This window comes from Punica granatum, chromosome 6 (assembly GCF_007655135.1).
Source record: "Punica granatum isolate Tunisia-2019 chromosome 6, ASM765513v2, whole genome shotgun sequence".
NCBI lineage: Eukaryota > Viridiplantae > Streptophyta > Magnoliopsida > Myrtales > Lythraceae > Punica > Punica granatum.
The window spans coordinates 19,867,297-19,884,040 of record NC_045132.1 but is presented as its reverse complement, the minus strand read 5'-3'; the positions used below and the strand labels follow the sequence as shown (position 1 = coordinate 19,884,040).

Genomic DNA, 16,744 nt, shown 5'->3' with positions numbered 1-16,744 from the left:
CACATCACATCCACATGTGGCTTATGGAAACCTCTCCTTTTGCTTCCACGTTAACGGAGAAAATATTCATTGAGTATTAGTCATAGTAGATGAGTAACAACTAATCAGAATACTTATAAGTGGGAGTTTGTAGACCCGTTCAGCTTTTCACTTTCAAATATTATGATTGAGTCTTACATAACCAAAGTGGTTAAGTAATATTCACCGAATATTTTCTCATGTTAACCATTGTAACTCTCATAAATATATGTTGTTCCCATTTGATTGTCGTACGGTACCCTACCGGACAAAAATAGAATCTAATAATCATGAAATTTTACACTTCTTTCGTTTGATCTGATTGCAAGAAAATTCCTTAAGTCTGAATTAGGGGGATTCACGATATATATGTCCATCAAGACTAGCTACATGATATTCAAACATTTCAAACGTCATGTAGTGTGTCGATATAACTGTGGACCCGGGCTAGCCTAATACACTATCGCTCTGTGTTGAAGGGATAAATTACGGTAAATACAGGGACAGTACATTTCATAGCATCCCACTGAAACTGATTATGTCAACGGCTTATTTTATAACCTCTTACGTATTAATTATTGTTGTAGGGATCAATAATATTAGACCTCCTCAACTGGCGGTTGATAGATACTGTTAAGAGTAAAAAAACTCATACTGAAAACTAAGAAGAATCTAATGGGTTTATAATAGATTGGGTACTACAATCTATCAGCTCGAGCTTTTGAATTGGAGATAGGCCAAATCGCTTATAAGCCCAATGGGTATTTCACATGGTATCAGAGCGGACAATACTACCCCGCATATGTGTGGGTTCACCGTTCACATCACGCCATTTGAAATGTCTCTTTGTCGATGGACAGCCGAAGTGCACCCATGTTTTTCCCAAGTGTGGAGACTGTGGTCTCCTTGAAATCTGAGTGCGAAGAGAAACCCGCCTCATCTTAGTCCAGCCCGACCTCATTGTCAATTGTCATCCCTCCTCCTCCCGAGCATGGAAGTCCAGTCCCGGCTCGCAATTAGTTCTTGAGAGCGCGTTGTTCTAGTCCACGTGGCATATGTAGGTGAATATCAAAGCCACACGTTGAAACGTGAGGGCGGGTGTTGAGAGTAAAAAATCTCGTACGGAAAAACTAAAAAGAATTTAATGGGTTTATAAGAGATTGGATTTCACAATCTATCAACTCGAACTTTTGGGTTAGAGATAGGCTTAATCGCTTATAGGTCTAATGGATATTTTACAAATACGGCTCCCAATCTGGTGACACCAAGTTGGCCTGAAACCATGAGCACAAGCTAAATTGGAGTTTAGGGCCGACTTGACCTCCGATGCTTAATTATGTACCAACTCCAGAGAAGGTCAATTTTGAGAGAAGTTCCAGGAAATTGAATAAATAAAGGTCGTACCTCTGCTTAGAAGGGAATATGATATATGAGGACCTCACACAAGTGCGAAATTGTACTCCGCAGTTGTGAGATTGATGATAGCCGAAGGAAGTTTGCTTTTCTTCATGCTTGCTCCTTATGTAATTGGAATGCTAGCACGCATGATGCTGCGCATGCTACGGTTGGCTAGTCTAATGTTAACTCTATGAAAATAGAGTTATTCGGTACTTTTTATGGTTATAATTGAGGCTAGTTATTGAGTTTTGGTTAGTTTTAGTATGCTTTTAGTTCAATTTTCATTTATTTGCTTTTTGATAGGTTTTAGGAGTTTTAATTAGTTCTGGTTCGTTTTTGTTCGAACTGGAGTTAATTGAACGATCTTTTATAGCCCCTAAATTTTCAGTGTTTTTGGACAGATTAAGCTCGAGTTTTTGTGCAATTGCATATGGATAGAAAATTTATCGAGTTAGGAGCGCTCCGGTTCAAACGGTTCGTCAATCGGAGCCCAATTGAAGAAGATATAACCTGATAAAGTTCAGTGTACAGAAAATACTGAATCAAACAGTCCCAGCCGCGATGGAAGAGGGCTGCAGCCCTTCAGTTCAGCCAAAACCGACCATTATTCATTCTCTTGGAAATTTTTGTGGGTCCCAAGCATGTTTAGAGAAGGAAATTTGAGGTAGATATTTTTAATTTATTATTGGTAATTGTTCTAAGGATTTTGGGAGATATCTCTAGAGTTTTAAGGGAGGAAATTATGGATTTAAAATAGAAAATAATATTTTAGGGCTTATGAGAGATTTTCGGGGTGAAGAGGGCTGTCTTTAGATGATCAGAAGGGGCCTGCACGAAAGGTGAACGTTCAACGCTAGGGAGAGACTTCTCGGCATGAATTCTTGGGAGAAGAAATGGAGGATCGTGATCAAGATACGGCAGAAGCACGTTCTTTTCATCAATTTCTCTTTACTATTCTCTTAGAATCATGTTCAGGAAGAACTCCTTTGCTTTTATTTCTACAATCACGAGCTAATCTCACCTTTATAGGATTGTGATGGAACCTAGCACGTAATTAATTTATTGTTCTCTCTTGATCTATCAAGTATTTGATTTTGATTCATTTATCTTTACATGTGCTTAATGCTTTCAGTTACTTGGCCACTAATTGAATTGATCGAATAACCAAATTGAACTCGAAAGGGGAATTTTAGGTTTAAATCGAGGTAAGGATAACCTAAGATTAACTTTAGTAGATCGTTTCGATGGTAGATTCAAGTTTATGGTTAATTTATGGGTAGGATAGAAATATACATATTCATCTTAGGTAGCCAAATTAGGATTAATTCTTAATGAGCTTGCACCAATTCGGTAACCATAGACATATAGGGGATCGGTTAGTGTGAGTATTTTCTTAATTGATTCGAAAGAAACTTAAGGATAGATTAGAATTTTAGGTTAGTGAATTGAATCTTAGACGGGTTAGTGATGGGGAGAAATAAATAAATTAGTGAAGTGCTAGGGGGAATAATAATCCTAGGTTTTTTTTCCATTGACTGAACTTATGCTGCTTATTTCTTGCTTTTAAATTTTAATTCGTAAAAAAACAATTCTCGATTGGCTTGACTTTAATTAGGTTACTCTCGTCAAATGCTAGTGGAATTTTTAGTACAAGTCTTTATAGAAACGATCTCTACGCATTACTCTATTCTTTGCACAGCCTATGCAATGTGAAACCGCCAACATCTAACTTACCCATGAAGGTCTTATTTCAATTATAAGTATGGCCAATAAATTTAGTACATGGATACGATACAAATCAATATAATTAGACATATAAGTCTCACTTGTGAGAATTGAATCCATAACATTTTGATTATGAGTTGACGCCCTATGTCATTGCACTAAGACTTTTTCCACAACCCAGGAAGGTCCTTAGATTGGAAGTCTTTTTTGGCCCCTTTATTTGACAAGATTTAACTCATCTATTAGAATCTTTACCGAAAAACTAATCTATTAGGATGGTTTCGTGAAAAGTACTTTTTTAGCCCTTATCTATTTATATTCCCTTAATGGGGCTGGATTTCTCAAGTACTCGCTATATTTCTTGATCAGTGAATAAGTTTTTTCGGATATTATAGAATAACTAATGTCTTAAAATGCATTCATTGATTGTCCGAGAACCTGGTGAGAGGTATGCAATATTTTTAAGCCTAAATTCAACGGGGAATGAACTCTTATATGTGGCCTTGATGATCACTGGATCAACGGTTGATCGGTGGCAGGTCGCAAGTTGATCCAATGGCCATCAAGGACTCATGAGCCGCTAAAAAGAGTCCAAATTCCCTCGAGATGCCAAATCGATGCTTTTACATGGTCAAATCAATTTGGTATGATTTGGGGGGTCATCCAACGAGGATCGGGTACCACTATGTTGGCACGGCAAAGAGGACGCGAACGTACTGAAAGAAGAAACACTAGAGTCATCTGTTGCGGATAAGTAATGCAGCAAGAGCTTCTTTTTTTCTTTTTTTTCCTCTTTTATCAAAAGCCCATATGTTGCATGATTAATTTGTCCATGTTCTCCCAATAAATATACTATACAGTCTAGCACCATATAATTAGATACCACATGCATGTTTCAATGGGCTTCATACAATATACTCGATCGTATCGATCGTAATATAGTGAAGCCTGTTTGGTCCTGCACACTCATTATCATATAGTGAAGTACTTAATGTCATGTCCGACTGATATTTTTAGCTTTGCTTTTGTTTTGGGCCAGCGTGTCTTTGAATGAAGGAGATTTCACAGCTTTGTGAATATTTGAGCCTGTATGCATTTTATGTGTTTTGATCTTTACTCGTAGATGACTGTGGAACTTCCTAATGTAAATAATTTGCTCCATAAAAAACACGAGTGAAATCCTCGATTTAGGTAAAAGCAAATCCTTGTTGTATATTTCACTAATGATGTCTAAATATAAAATTTTCACTAGATCTATAAGCGATTTCTTATAAACTCATAATTTTCTTGTTAACTTTTCAACGTGAGTATCTTTTAATCCTTAAACTCTACACACTAAAACAAGGTTAATACCATTATATATTGTCGGTAGGGATCCATTTCAATATCCGATTTAAGAAGTGGGGCTTTACCCTGATGTTTAGCTGAGGTGTTTCAGTTTCCACTTGCCAACGGTTAATATCTTTATTTACCTTCCTTACCAAAGACTAATGTTAAAAAAAGACGTGGTGTTGTTACACCTCATAATAATTATGGCTTTAGATCTAACACTGGATCCACCTCCAATGCTCTCACATTTCTTTTTGTTTCTCTATCGTGTAGAGAGAATATGAATGTTATATATATATATATATATATATATATATGTCAATAATTTATTGCGCTGCAAACATATATACAAAAATAAAAATTTTCCGAGAAACAAGTAAGACATGAAACTAATAATTAACACATGCATGCATTAGCATGTCATCAAATCATAACTTATATAGTTTAAATATTCCCTCTGTTAGAAGTTATATGATATATGCTCAGAGAGCAATTACCTTACACTACAAAAATGCTTGAAACATACATATGTGATTCCTATCTAGTAAGTTTATGTTTTTCCATTATGACGCATCAAATCACTCAAGCAGTAAGAACACCTAATACTACTCGAATTATGGAAAAATAGCACATATTCCTTCAAACTAGATATGGTTTAGCTTATTTTACCTCAGCAGTCCAGCTGCCACACTCTAGGACAGACTCCACCAGCGCCAATCGAGATGTCGATTCGCCTCATTTAGTTTTTTTTTTTTATTGCGGTTCCTTAAATACTTAACGACCTCGCCACCTGCTGACTAATTCTGAAGAGGACGTTAGAATCATAAAGAATTTTGTTAAGCTTAATTTAACTATTGAGATCTTTTGCAATTAGGAGGACCAACCAAAGCAAATTAAGCACAAACATTGACATGACAATATGTGTGGACTGTCAACTCCATAAGTAGCCATCCCTTATGGTCGAGTCACGATCATCTGACTGTTGACGATACAATCACATTCGACAGTGACGCGAAAAAATCCGATTAGAGCTAATTGAAGGTTCTTGTGTTGATTGCTATGGTTGTTAGGATAAAAAAGCAGGGCAGAGAAAAGCAAGAAAGAAGAGGGAGAAAATAAGGAAAAGGGAGATACATTGGAAACCGAAATAGGAGAATAAATAGATCCTTTAGTAGGCTTTCGGTGCTTAAATTCAACTGTGTTCATATCCCTTCATCCCTTCTTTCACTGATTACTTTGAACCAAAGGAATCCAATAATCCCTTTATTTTTCCTCTTTACTTTTGCCTCCTCCGTTCTCCTCATGCCCATTCCATCCAATCAAAAAAAACCAATCATTCATAAAGGGAGTTCGGCATAATTAATTAATTAATTAAGAGATTTTAAATTCAGTTCTAGTTAGTAATTCTCTTTTTGGATTAGTATAAGTTTATGGAGCTAATAAAGAAATAATAAAACCAAAATCAAGAGCACGAAATCGAATCTAGAATTTCTTGATTTCGAACTCCAATCCCATTTGTTATTTTCTTTTTATTAGTCTCAAGTGCACTTGTAATCGAAAATAAATAAATAATTCAATTATTACACATATTCCCCTATTCACCTGACAAATACCCCTCAGTCCCTCCCAATTAGAGGTATGCGGGTCCGGATATCATGTATTTTTCAAGGTATTTAGACCTTACCTTGTAGGTAACCAATAACCAGACCTTACCATGTTGAAATCTGGACTTGGACTCTATCTAGAACTTATATTATATCACAACTTTCGGATACCATATAAGAACCTGTATATTTTTTTTTTCTCTTCAAACACAGTAATTAAAATATATAAAAGGAAAAAATCTCATCCACATTAACAAAATAAAACTGAATATCCACAATAAAACGAGTCTTTATGGGTGGGAAAAGCTAAAGGGGAAGAGAAAGAAGAGGCAGGGACGATGATTAGTAACTCTTGGTTTAGATATAGGACTTGACTTTATTATGTTTATCAAATATGATTCAAGTTACTGTGACATATAAAATGATAATGATAATAATAATAATAATAATAATAATGAAAAAAGAAATAGGGTTCACATACAGGTTTTAAGTACCCTGTACATTAGAGTCGGAACTTATTTTTACCTATTCCTTAAATTATTACTCAAATCCCACCTTATTATTTTTAAAATCTACCCAGATCATAGTAGATTCCGACATATTCCGGGTCTACCTGGTGCCCGTCCACACCCGTACTCCCAACATTAATCTTCCCGTTCCTCTTCTTCTTCTTCCTCAGACAAAGTGAAAAAGCCCAAAGCTGCAATTTCTGACTTCCTTCTTCCTCTAAGTCCCTCCTTTTTTACTCCAAATCCGAAAACCATCGCCAAACACTCCCTCTGTCACTGTCCTCTGATCGAGTTTTTGAAACCCTTTTCGCGGCTCTCTCCGAATCCCCAGAATGTGTAGAAACCCGACATTTCTCCCTCCTCAGACAGACAGCCTCTGTTCCTCGGAGTGAAGTTCCTTGGAATAACATCCATGGCAGTTGATGTCTGCTCGGAGATTTCCAGCCCAGGAATCAGTCCCAGGATTTCCTTCTCGCACGATCTGAAGGACTGCGATCGGGTCCCAGTCGAGGAGAGCCACCGCCGATCGGACGGCTGCCTCTTGGAGTCGAGCTCCAACTTCGATTTCTGCATCGGCGCCGCCTTCATTCAAGAACTCTCGTCAGCAGAGGAGCTCTTCTCGAATGGCAAGATCCTCCCAGTTGAGATCAAGAAGCCGAAACTCGGGGATCTACCTCAAACCCGTAGCGAACCAGTCCCCGTAGTCCCCTCCCGTCATCGGGTCACAGCCAATGTAAGCTCCGAGAAGAAGCGGCTTAAAGAGTTCTTGTCGTCGAACTCCGACACAGAGGAGATCGAGAACCCCCCGCAGCAGCCCAGGTCTTTCTGGCAGTTCAAGCGGAGCAACAGCCTCAACTGCGAAATCAACCGGAGCAGAGGCCTGATGCGATCACTACATTTCTTATCACGAAGCAATTCGACCGGCTCGGCCCCGAACCCAAAGCAGCACCCTAATCCGAAGTATAACCCGAGGCAGGGGCAGAGTTTCCAGAGGCAGCCATCGGTCTACGGGAGGAAGTCATCTTTCGGAATGCCATATTCATACAATGCGTGGCAGCAGCAGAAGACGAATCCCGCGAACCGGAAGAGTTACGGCAGCGGAGTGAGGATTAGTCCCGTTTTGAACTTCCAGCCCCACATCTCGATCGGTACCGTAAATCTCTTCGGGTTTGGGTCTCTTTTCTGTAATGGAAAGGTCAAAAAGAAGAAGAAATGATCATCACGTTGCTCGCTGTAATACTTAATCGCTCACTCATTCCTTTTTCATTTTTTATTTTTTTTCTGGATAAAATGAGGGACGGCAGCAATCAACCGGCACAAGCACTGACTTCATTGGCGTAACATCATCAAAGACCTAGTATAGTTTTCAGGAGCCGAAGGTGATCTCAAGCCCAAGTCAAAGAGCCCACTCTAGCATATGTTCTGGGGGATCGAATTCGAGACTTGATGATCTTCAAACCACATCGGAGTGAGTTTAGAACTATTTGGTCATCAATAGTATTTCTTTTTCATTTTTGGGTAGACAGTGCTGTCACTTCTGTAAATAAAACATGTCAAATTGAAATAGACCCGAAGGATCACATGATAGATTTGGTTTGTGCTTACTGTTTTCTTATTTATCTGTCCCCATATAACAAAAATAATTAACATTTTAGAGCAGTCGGTTGTGATTTTAACATCTTGATTTAACCATCAATCGTCCAAGCGAAAAATGAGTACCGTGATCTTGTAATCTCAATAGTGACAACTGCAGCAGATGAAAGGGGTAAAGAATTAATGGATAGTAATGAGATGATGGACATCAAGTTGTCATGGGCATGGGAGACAGTTGAACAAAGGAATCTTTCCTCCTTATGGCACTCCCATGCTTGTTTTCTTCCTTTTCCTTTCCATTTTTTTTAAGATCTTTTTTATTATAAGAAATGCGGTGGAACTAGTGTAATGAAATATAAATTCTAATAGTTAATAAAAGAGTACTAATAATACTATAATAAATATTAATTATAAAATCTTATAATTACTAAGTGAAAATATGCATCACTACATTTTTCTCATCTTTGATAATTGTTGATTCCTTCTTCTGAGTCTCTTCTTTTGGTCATTGAGAGGATGGGAATATAGTTCTTTTGACGAGGGCCCCTTTAATTTTGGCATTATCTGTCTTATCTGTGGTTGGAGCATAACATATGTCTCTTGGGGTGTACTGCAAGACGTGTGTGTGCTGGCCTACCCCTTAAAGAAAATCCTTTTATCGCATTGTTTTCGCAATTTTTTTATGAAATCCATAAGGAATTTCCAAATTTCCATTGGTTCTTTGATATGTATGGCCACCAATTAATCTCAAATTTCACTTAAGCCTAAAGCAATGAAGAAATTCGATTGATTTAGGAATCGAGTGCGGTCAATATAGGCTCTTGCTTTCTAGAGAAATGAGGGTACTTAATGCGGTCTATGTTATTATTTTATCTGCACGTAGAGTGTCTCAATCAGGAGGCTACAGTTTAGCAAAATCAATCAGTGCAACAATTTTCAACCGCATATATGCCTTTTGGAAAATGAAGTGCCTCAACATTTCAACTGCTCGCACCCCATCGCGAAATTATTAATATACCTAAACAATACAATAGCAGATTGGGGAAAAAAATTGTACAATTATTTATTAGAAATGCTTTTCCATGCGAAAATGATTCATCTAAATCAGCCAAATCTGGAGTAAAAATTGCACTCCTAATTGTTCAAGATTGTTAGAAACTACACAATTTTCGATATTAGAACGGAATTAATCTCAAACAATGATACTCGTGATCTTATAAAAATAAAAATAGTTGTAAATTTTTATTTTTCGGTGAAATTTTGATTTTCTTTGAATGCATTGGGGCAAGCTCACGAGATAATGTAGGGCCACCTCGTAAATGGGCCGCTCCACTAAGCCAACCTTGTTGAAACCACACCTGATCTGATTCGATATATATATATATATATATATATATATTTAATGCATTTTCTTTCCAAAGGTAATAGTAATAACGTTACTCATGCACCATTGAGTTGGTGAAAATTCTCGAATTTCATGTTATTTATTGTATCTATGCATAAAGAATGATGTGATATTGTAATTTGCCATAGATTTGACAGTTTAAAAGGTACATCAAGTTTAAGTTGTGAAGTATCAGTTGTCACTGAATGATACAGTTTTAATTTAGTCTCAGAAATATATCAGTAGTAAATTATGAACAATATAAGTAAATGCCAATAAGAGAAAACACGACGCCTCGTTAAACTATTAACTATAATTTCAGTGGCCTCTTATATTAATGTCTTGATGCATCCGATTTCTTTGTTTTATTAATAAGGGATCGTTTATTAGTGATGTTATTGATAATAGTCCGTATCGAACCATCGCCATATTGGTTAGAATGACTCCCACCACAATAATTTACAAGACCTTATTGGTAAGTGGTGGTTTTATGCATTCCCATCTCAAAATATACAAGGCACATACACTCATCCAAAGGAAGACAAAAAGGTCAAATAAACCAACCCAGTTCTAAATTCTATGCAACCAAAACAAAAGCCCATTGTTACAAATTAGCACCGATTCCCTCCAAAGCCCAGATCATACTGCATTTAACCAATAAAAACATTATATGGTCCTAAAATTCCGATATTCTAAGAAAATTTGTATATCGTTCTTCAAATTTTCTTGAAATTATTGCTATCCGCCACCTCTAAGTTCAAAATTTTATTGACCCTTTCAAAGACGTTGGCCCCCTCGAACTAAATCCTTCCTCCGTCCCTGGTTATTATAACACATATAACCTCCAATCAGAAATTGGAAAGTTGTCTCGTGAAGGTCACGGAAATTGTTTATTTTGCATTTTAGTTATGCCCTTAGCTAGTGGGTGACAATCTTTTAATATTTTATTCATTTAACCTTGTCTAAGGTTGCTGGTTAGCTCATATTCCACGACATGTTTGGTGCTCTGAAGCCAAGTCTCTCTTTCATTCCTCCGTCTCTTGCAAGAAAAGAGATCCTTTGTTTGATCAGTTTTGCAACATATTGATATAAACAATTCCAACAATTCATAGATGCTTGATCAGTCCCCATGATCTATACATTCATCTATAATACTAAAAAATAATTGCAGGAGATGAGCATAAGGTTGTGACACCAGCTCAAGGAAAGTGATCGAGCTAGATTCAATTTTTTTTTCGCAATTGAAGAAAATTGAGGCCATTGTCTATCTTAATTAAAAGAATCCCCTGATCCAATGACATCTAGTTCGAGGTTCGACTCCAACTGGATGTATAAGTTCTCGGGCATTACATTTGGACTTCATTCCGACGCACTTACTTAAAGTGTGTGCATGGGCGTAGACTAGTTAAAGTTTCCTGAATTATCGATAAATTAAATTGTTACTTCAATTTTACCTAAATCTTCTCTTTTGTGTGATCTAACTTTTATTCCTGAGGTCTTATTAACAACGCGTTATTGAGGCCCAATACATCCACCCAGAAAAAATAAGCATGTGTGATTGACCTTGATTTGCAAGTGTTTACACCCATTTGCCGTAATTCATAAAGTTTGCCGAGCCGTGATGTAAGTACCGATCAATTCTCTTGAGCTTTAGGGACGGATGGGTCTGAGTTTGGTAGACGGGCCGTGATTATTTGTGCATGGGCTGAATTGATTGCTAGCCTAAGTGGAGAAAAATGGTCAGAATGGGAGGTCCATTATCAAGGGTCCATCATGAAGGATGTGTCTTGGACGTACATGCATGCAACAGGGAGGCGGTGGAAGATTGCATTTTTTGTGGGAACCGATTTACTTAGGACCAAGGAAGCAATATTCTAGCGTTATCTTGTGTTATCTTTGATTATAGGAAGCCAATATGTTAGATAATTATCCGATATGGTTTGATATTTGATCTTTTAGGCATTCTCTGTAGGCTAGATAGTTATTTCCAATTTGAATAATATCTCGATCTCAATATTATAATCGTATCCATTTGAAAAGATTCTTTAGGGTTTCATTGTATCACCTATATATACATGTCTTCGAATTCGTTATAATTCTTTCTATATCAGTCAATCAAACCCGTACTTTTCATTCTATCTTCCATTTATCGCACTTTAGTTTAACTCACTTTATCTTACCAGCACTTTCGTTTATCACACCTTACTTTGTCACATCGTTCAATTTCCATACTTTTCCTTTACCAATTCGCCGTGGATCAAAGCTACTTTCGTGTTTGGAGCTTCCAAGCTTTCAAGGCGAGGATCAAAGTTTCTTCGGCAACACTTACCGAGGCTACTCTAAGGATCTTGGGTACACTTATTTAAGGGAACCTTCTCTGTCTGCAACCCAAATCCCAGCCGAATATTAATTGAGCACCCGCTTTATTATTTTCAGACTCGTGTTCGTGTTCGGGAATAGAAAATTGGTGGAGAATCCTAAACGTCTAAATTCCTGAGCCGTGTTATCATATGAAACGCAAATAATTACTTGAATTTAAACTTAGTCAACAATCAATCCCACGGACATCTAGGCCATGGTACACGCTTTGCATCGGCATGACCAGCTAGTGGCATGTCTCGAATCTTGGAATCGCTTCCCAACATGCTTGGATCATCCCACGTGTAGCCAATTAGGTGGTCGTACGATTTTGACGTGAACAGCAAATATGTCTTAAATTCCACACGTAGGGCAAGCTCATTTTCTAGTTATAACAAATTATGGGTGTTTCTGAATCTTAATTAGTATAGTATTTTTTTCGATAGATTAATCTATATATATATAATTCAAACTATTCTCACAAGATTGTTATGTTCGTGTAACGAAAGCTTTCCGCGTAGACTCACGAAATTCTTTTATTCGTGATCCTCACTCGCGGTTAGCTGTCTCTTCGAGTCTCCCCTTTAATATAAACTTAAACATTTTTTCTTTAATTTTTCCCTAAGTTTCATAATATATTTACAATTTTATTATATATTCCCGATGAGTTTTTTACAATTTATATATTCTGAATTAAACTTTTACAATTTATTCACTAGTATCAATTAATATTACTATTTCCAAAAAATTTATTTATTTCTAATTTTTTACATTATAAAATTAATGATATCAATAATGTCAATAAATGCACGTGGATCGCGTGGGTTATATAGTTAGTTAGTATAGTATTTGATTATCGATTCAACTTTCTATCTTCTTGAAGAACAAATGTAACCATTTTAGGAGAATAAGCTCAGTACCTTTTTTTTCTTTTTTTCAAATTAATGACTGTAAAACCTCCCTCCGATGTAAAGTGAAATAACTCGAGAATTGTATAGGACATTTTGCTCATGACACTAGTCGCTGTAAAGTCAACGTTCCAGTTGCCACGTGAGCAGATGTCAGGTCAAATTCGTATGCCCACTTTTACCAACGGTCAACACCAGCCGACACGGAAGAGGAACCTGCCATGACTATTTCTACGAGGCTAATTGCATTTTAAAATAACCGTTACGGGCCGTACCGTATCGCCGACGCCCAGCGAAAGAGGAAACAACGCAATTAATACCTTGTGTTATCTTTGATTTTAGGAAGTTGAATGAGTAAGATTCTCCTCCGATTTTATTTAATATATTATTTTTAGGCAATTTAGGCAGATTAAGTTGTCAATTTATCTTTTGAATAAGATTTTCATATCGTATTTTATAAGCGTATCTGATTACGATATATTCCCTAAGGCTTAATATACACGCATATATGTACTTGCCTTTTAGTTCATTGTAGCCCCCCTTCAGCACAATTATCAATCGCACTGCGTTTTTTCTATCTTTTCTTTCTAGCATTTTATTTTCGGTGTGCTTACATTATCGCACATTCAGTATCTACCATTCCAGCACTTTAATATTGTGCACCTTTCATTCCTTGCAACCGCTGGTCATTTGGCATACTTCTACCCATTTTCGAGCTTTATGGCAAGGAGCTGGTTTCCACCCGAGCCTAGGTTTTCGGACCTAGGTGCGACCTCTCTTGGCTTTACGAGGCTAAGATCCATGAGCAACGAATCTTTTGGGGTTCATGGTTGCACTATTTTTAGGACCGACTTTCGAACCGTCTATTCCATCAAATCTAGATTCCGGCCTAGATTCCTTCTTTTCGGTCATTGAAGGCCAAGAACCATCCTTTGCACGATCATAGTAGCCGTGCTTCAACAAAGCATGAAGAAATAGTGGAGAACTCATAGTAACTAAATCCCTGAGCCGCAAGATCATTTGAGGCGCATTCAATCGTCCACTTTACTTACTTGAAACCCAGTCGCCATTCAGTCCCGCGGACTCTATTGGTCATGGTACGATACTCAGTATCAATAGGGCTGGTTGGTGTCGCGTCGGTTTCTATTTTCTTGGCATAGCATACTGGCACGCCTAGTTTTCTCATCATCTACCCATCAACAATTTTTTATGTGAACAAACAATTTGGCAACGCCCAGTGGGACACACTAAATTCGTGCTTTTACTATCATAGAGTATGGTTACTATTTTTCGACATCATCGATCGACAATTCAATATGACCTATTACTTTTCGACGCCAGCGACTGGAAATTCACTGTCTTCGACTTATTCGTCACTATTCTCATCAACCGACTATTCGCCATTGTCAAATTCTGATTATACTTATTTACCTTCGTCGTCGATTGGCTATTTGCAGTCATCCAATCATTACGACTATTCACAGCCACAAGTGGTTAGTTATGCGGCATCATCAACTAGCTACTCAGCCTCGCTAGAGGTTTATCCACAACAAGCAACGACGAGGTACTCGATGCAGCCTTACTCTTAACCGCCTACCGCAACTTATTAATCGTGGCAACCTACACCACAAGTACAACAATGGTAATTTCTATCATGGTGGCAAATTTTGCAGTTTTAGCAATTGCAGCCAAACCCGCAAAATCTATCATTTGTACGAACCCACCCGATTCAATCATGTTTATAACAAGCACATTCGCCTACATCTTGGCGAATTTCATTCAAAATTTTCATGACTGACGCTCGAGGAGTAAGGTGGATGAACCAACTCATCTTCCAATATTGGCTCACCCTCCGTCTACATCTCGGCCTCTTGTGTTGGCTCAACTTCCAATACTGGCTTAGCCTTCATCTACATCTCAGGCTCTGGTGCAAGCATCATCCACTCCGTCATCGCCACCATCTTCACCGAAGGAAGAAGTCGATCATAATTTTCACGACCGACGCTCGAGGGTAGGGTGGATCAGCCAACTCAGCCTCTCGTGGAGTTAGCGGCCGAATCAAGTTTGGCATGACGAGTTGATTTGGCTAAACTATTAGGTGATGATAGTGAGCAAGTTTCTTTAGCGCCATCATGTGAGGAACATCCATTTGAAGAATAAACAACCGATCATAGACTATTGACACAAGACAAGATTGTTTCGCCAACGCCTATTTCACCATAAGAGCTAAACGCAACGAACTCTTCTCGGCTCTTATTGGGAGTTTATGTACTCGAGCCTTGGGGAGTTAATGACACTAAAATAGAGTGCTAACATGAAGAAGAGGCTGAGCAACAATATTCTCGAGCTAATCTTTAAGATCAAGCTAATGCCAATCAAGGAGTCGGTAGCTAAATTAAATCTTGAGGATGTAATTTATTTCACTTCATCAATGAAAGCAAGCGAGGGCAACAAAGAGAAGCCCATGGAAGTTAATATATGACTATTCCTGTCCACCGAATAGATTCTTGTCGGCGCCACTAAGTTGAGGCCGAGTTCCTCAATGCGGAAGCCGAAACATGACATCTCTATAGAGGCTATCGAGAAGGTAACACGGCTTCTTCGTAAGCTAAATGATGAGAAGAAGTTATGTGTGGCTTGTCCAAAGTTAGTTCTACAAGAGATGATTAAGCCGTCGACTTCACCATGGCCGGCTTGGGAAAGCAAGGCTCGCCAACCTAATCAGCCCCATCCTTTATAAAAGTGGATCTCGAAGTGGACTCCACTGAGCAACAATTGCATGTTAAAGAACTCGGCCTTGGAGAAATAACCCAAGGTTGAGAATGATTTAAGAAGCCCGAATTCGAAGGAGAACGACAAGAGGTTGAAAGCTAAGCTCATTAACGATGCTTTGAGCTGCTTGAAAGCTCAAGGAATCGAGTTTCTTCCTCAGCTTGCGCCTATAGAGTTAAGAAGTAAAAGCTCGAGCTTTCCGGGGTCGAGTTTGAGGCTGATTTTTTGCATCAAAACTCGACGTATGTGAATTATAATGCTCAAAAAGTTACTTACAATGCTGATTTTGGTTCTTCAAGCAAAGCTCGGGCTTGAGTATATATCCAAACCTATGCCTCGGAAGTTGAGCAATGATGGCCGCAATTCCCGGGGCTTGAGGCTGCGAAATGTGAAGGTTTAGCCCATGTGCAAAATCATGCAATATGTTAGCTCGGTTCACAAAGGGGAGCGTTTAGTTCCGCTGATGATGCTCGAGAGCTTAAAAGAGCTGTCCACACGACCTGAAACAGTGTTTTTCAGTTTGGGAATGCATCTTTGAGCACCGCTCAAGAGGCCGGGCAAAAACTTAGTAGAGTGAAGGAAGCAAATCGAGCTTCCCATGATGTTTACTCCACAGAAAAACCCCTAACCAGAACTACAAATTATGGAAAAATCCATCCTTGTAGAGCCGAGATGCAACTTCGGACTCTAGGTGAAAACTCGACCGAATGGCCGGGGAGTTTCCTGATGATGATTTGATGCATCCTGACGAAGGATTGACTCGTTGTATCACTCATGAATATACCCAAATACGAATGGCGAAAGGTGGTACATTCAAAAAGATCAAAACAACTTACAAGGACGCAAAAGTGTCATGCTCAACGACGTCGTCAAGCTGAGAGATTGATGGTCGCTCAATTGAATGTTGCAGCTTGTCCAAAGGTTTCTACGGCTAATTTGTAGCATCTAGAGGCTAAATCAAACAATGTTCAAATGGTCGTGGTCGAACCTTTCACTTTGGCCGAACTTCCCAAGGTTAAGTCCAAGCTACATTGAAGAAGGGCATATCCGAGCAAGGAGAATGCGAGACAATTCATGCTGTTATTCCTCAAAGGGAAGAATCTTCGAAGGCCACAATCAATGAAGTTCCATCAATTACAGCGAATG

General features: G+C 38.3%; 1 protein-coding gene across 1 annotated transcript; it reads left to right on the top strand.

Annotated features, from left to right (window-relative positions):
• The first annotated feature begins 6,623 nt into the window (after nucleotides 1-6,623).
• On the top strand, nucleotides 6,624-8,187 carry LOC116209976. Its single transcript, XM_031543749.1, has one exon. It carries the CDS (start codon nucleotides 6,996-6,998, stop codon nucleotides 7,797-7,799), a length of 804 nt encoding a protein of 267 aa, XP_031399609.1. The 5' UTR covers nucleotides 6,624-6,995; the 3' UTR covers nucleotides 7,800-8,187.
• The last annotated feature ends 8,557 nt before the right edge of the window (nucleotides 8,188-16,744 follow it).

Bases quoted from the DNA above. Each gene is read 5' to 3' on its own strand.
- LOC116209976 (XM_031543749.1), top strand. From the start codon at position 6,996: ATGGCAGTTGATGTCTGCTCGGAGATTTCCAGCCCAGGAATCAGTCCC.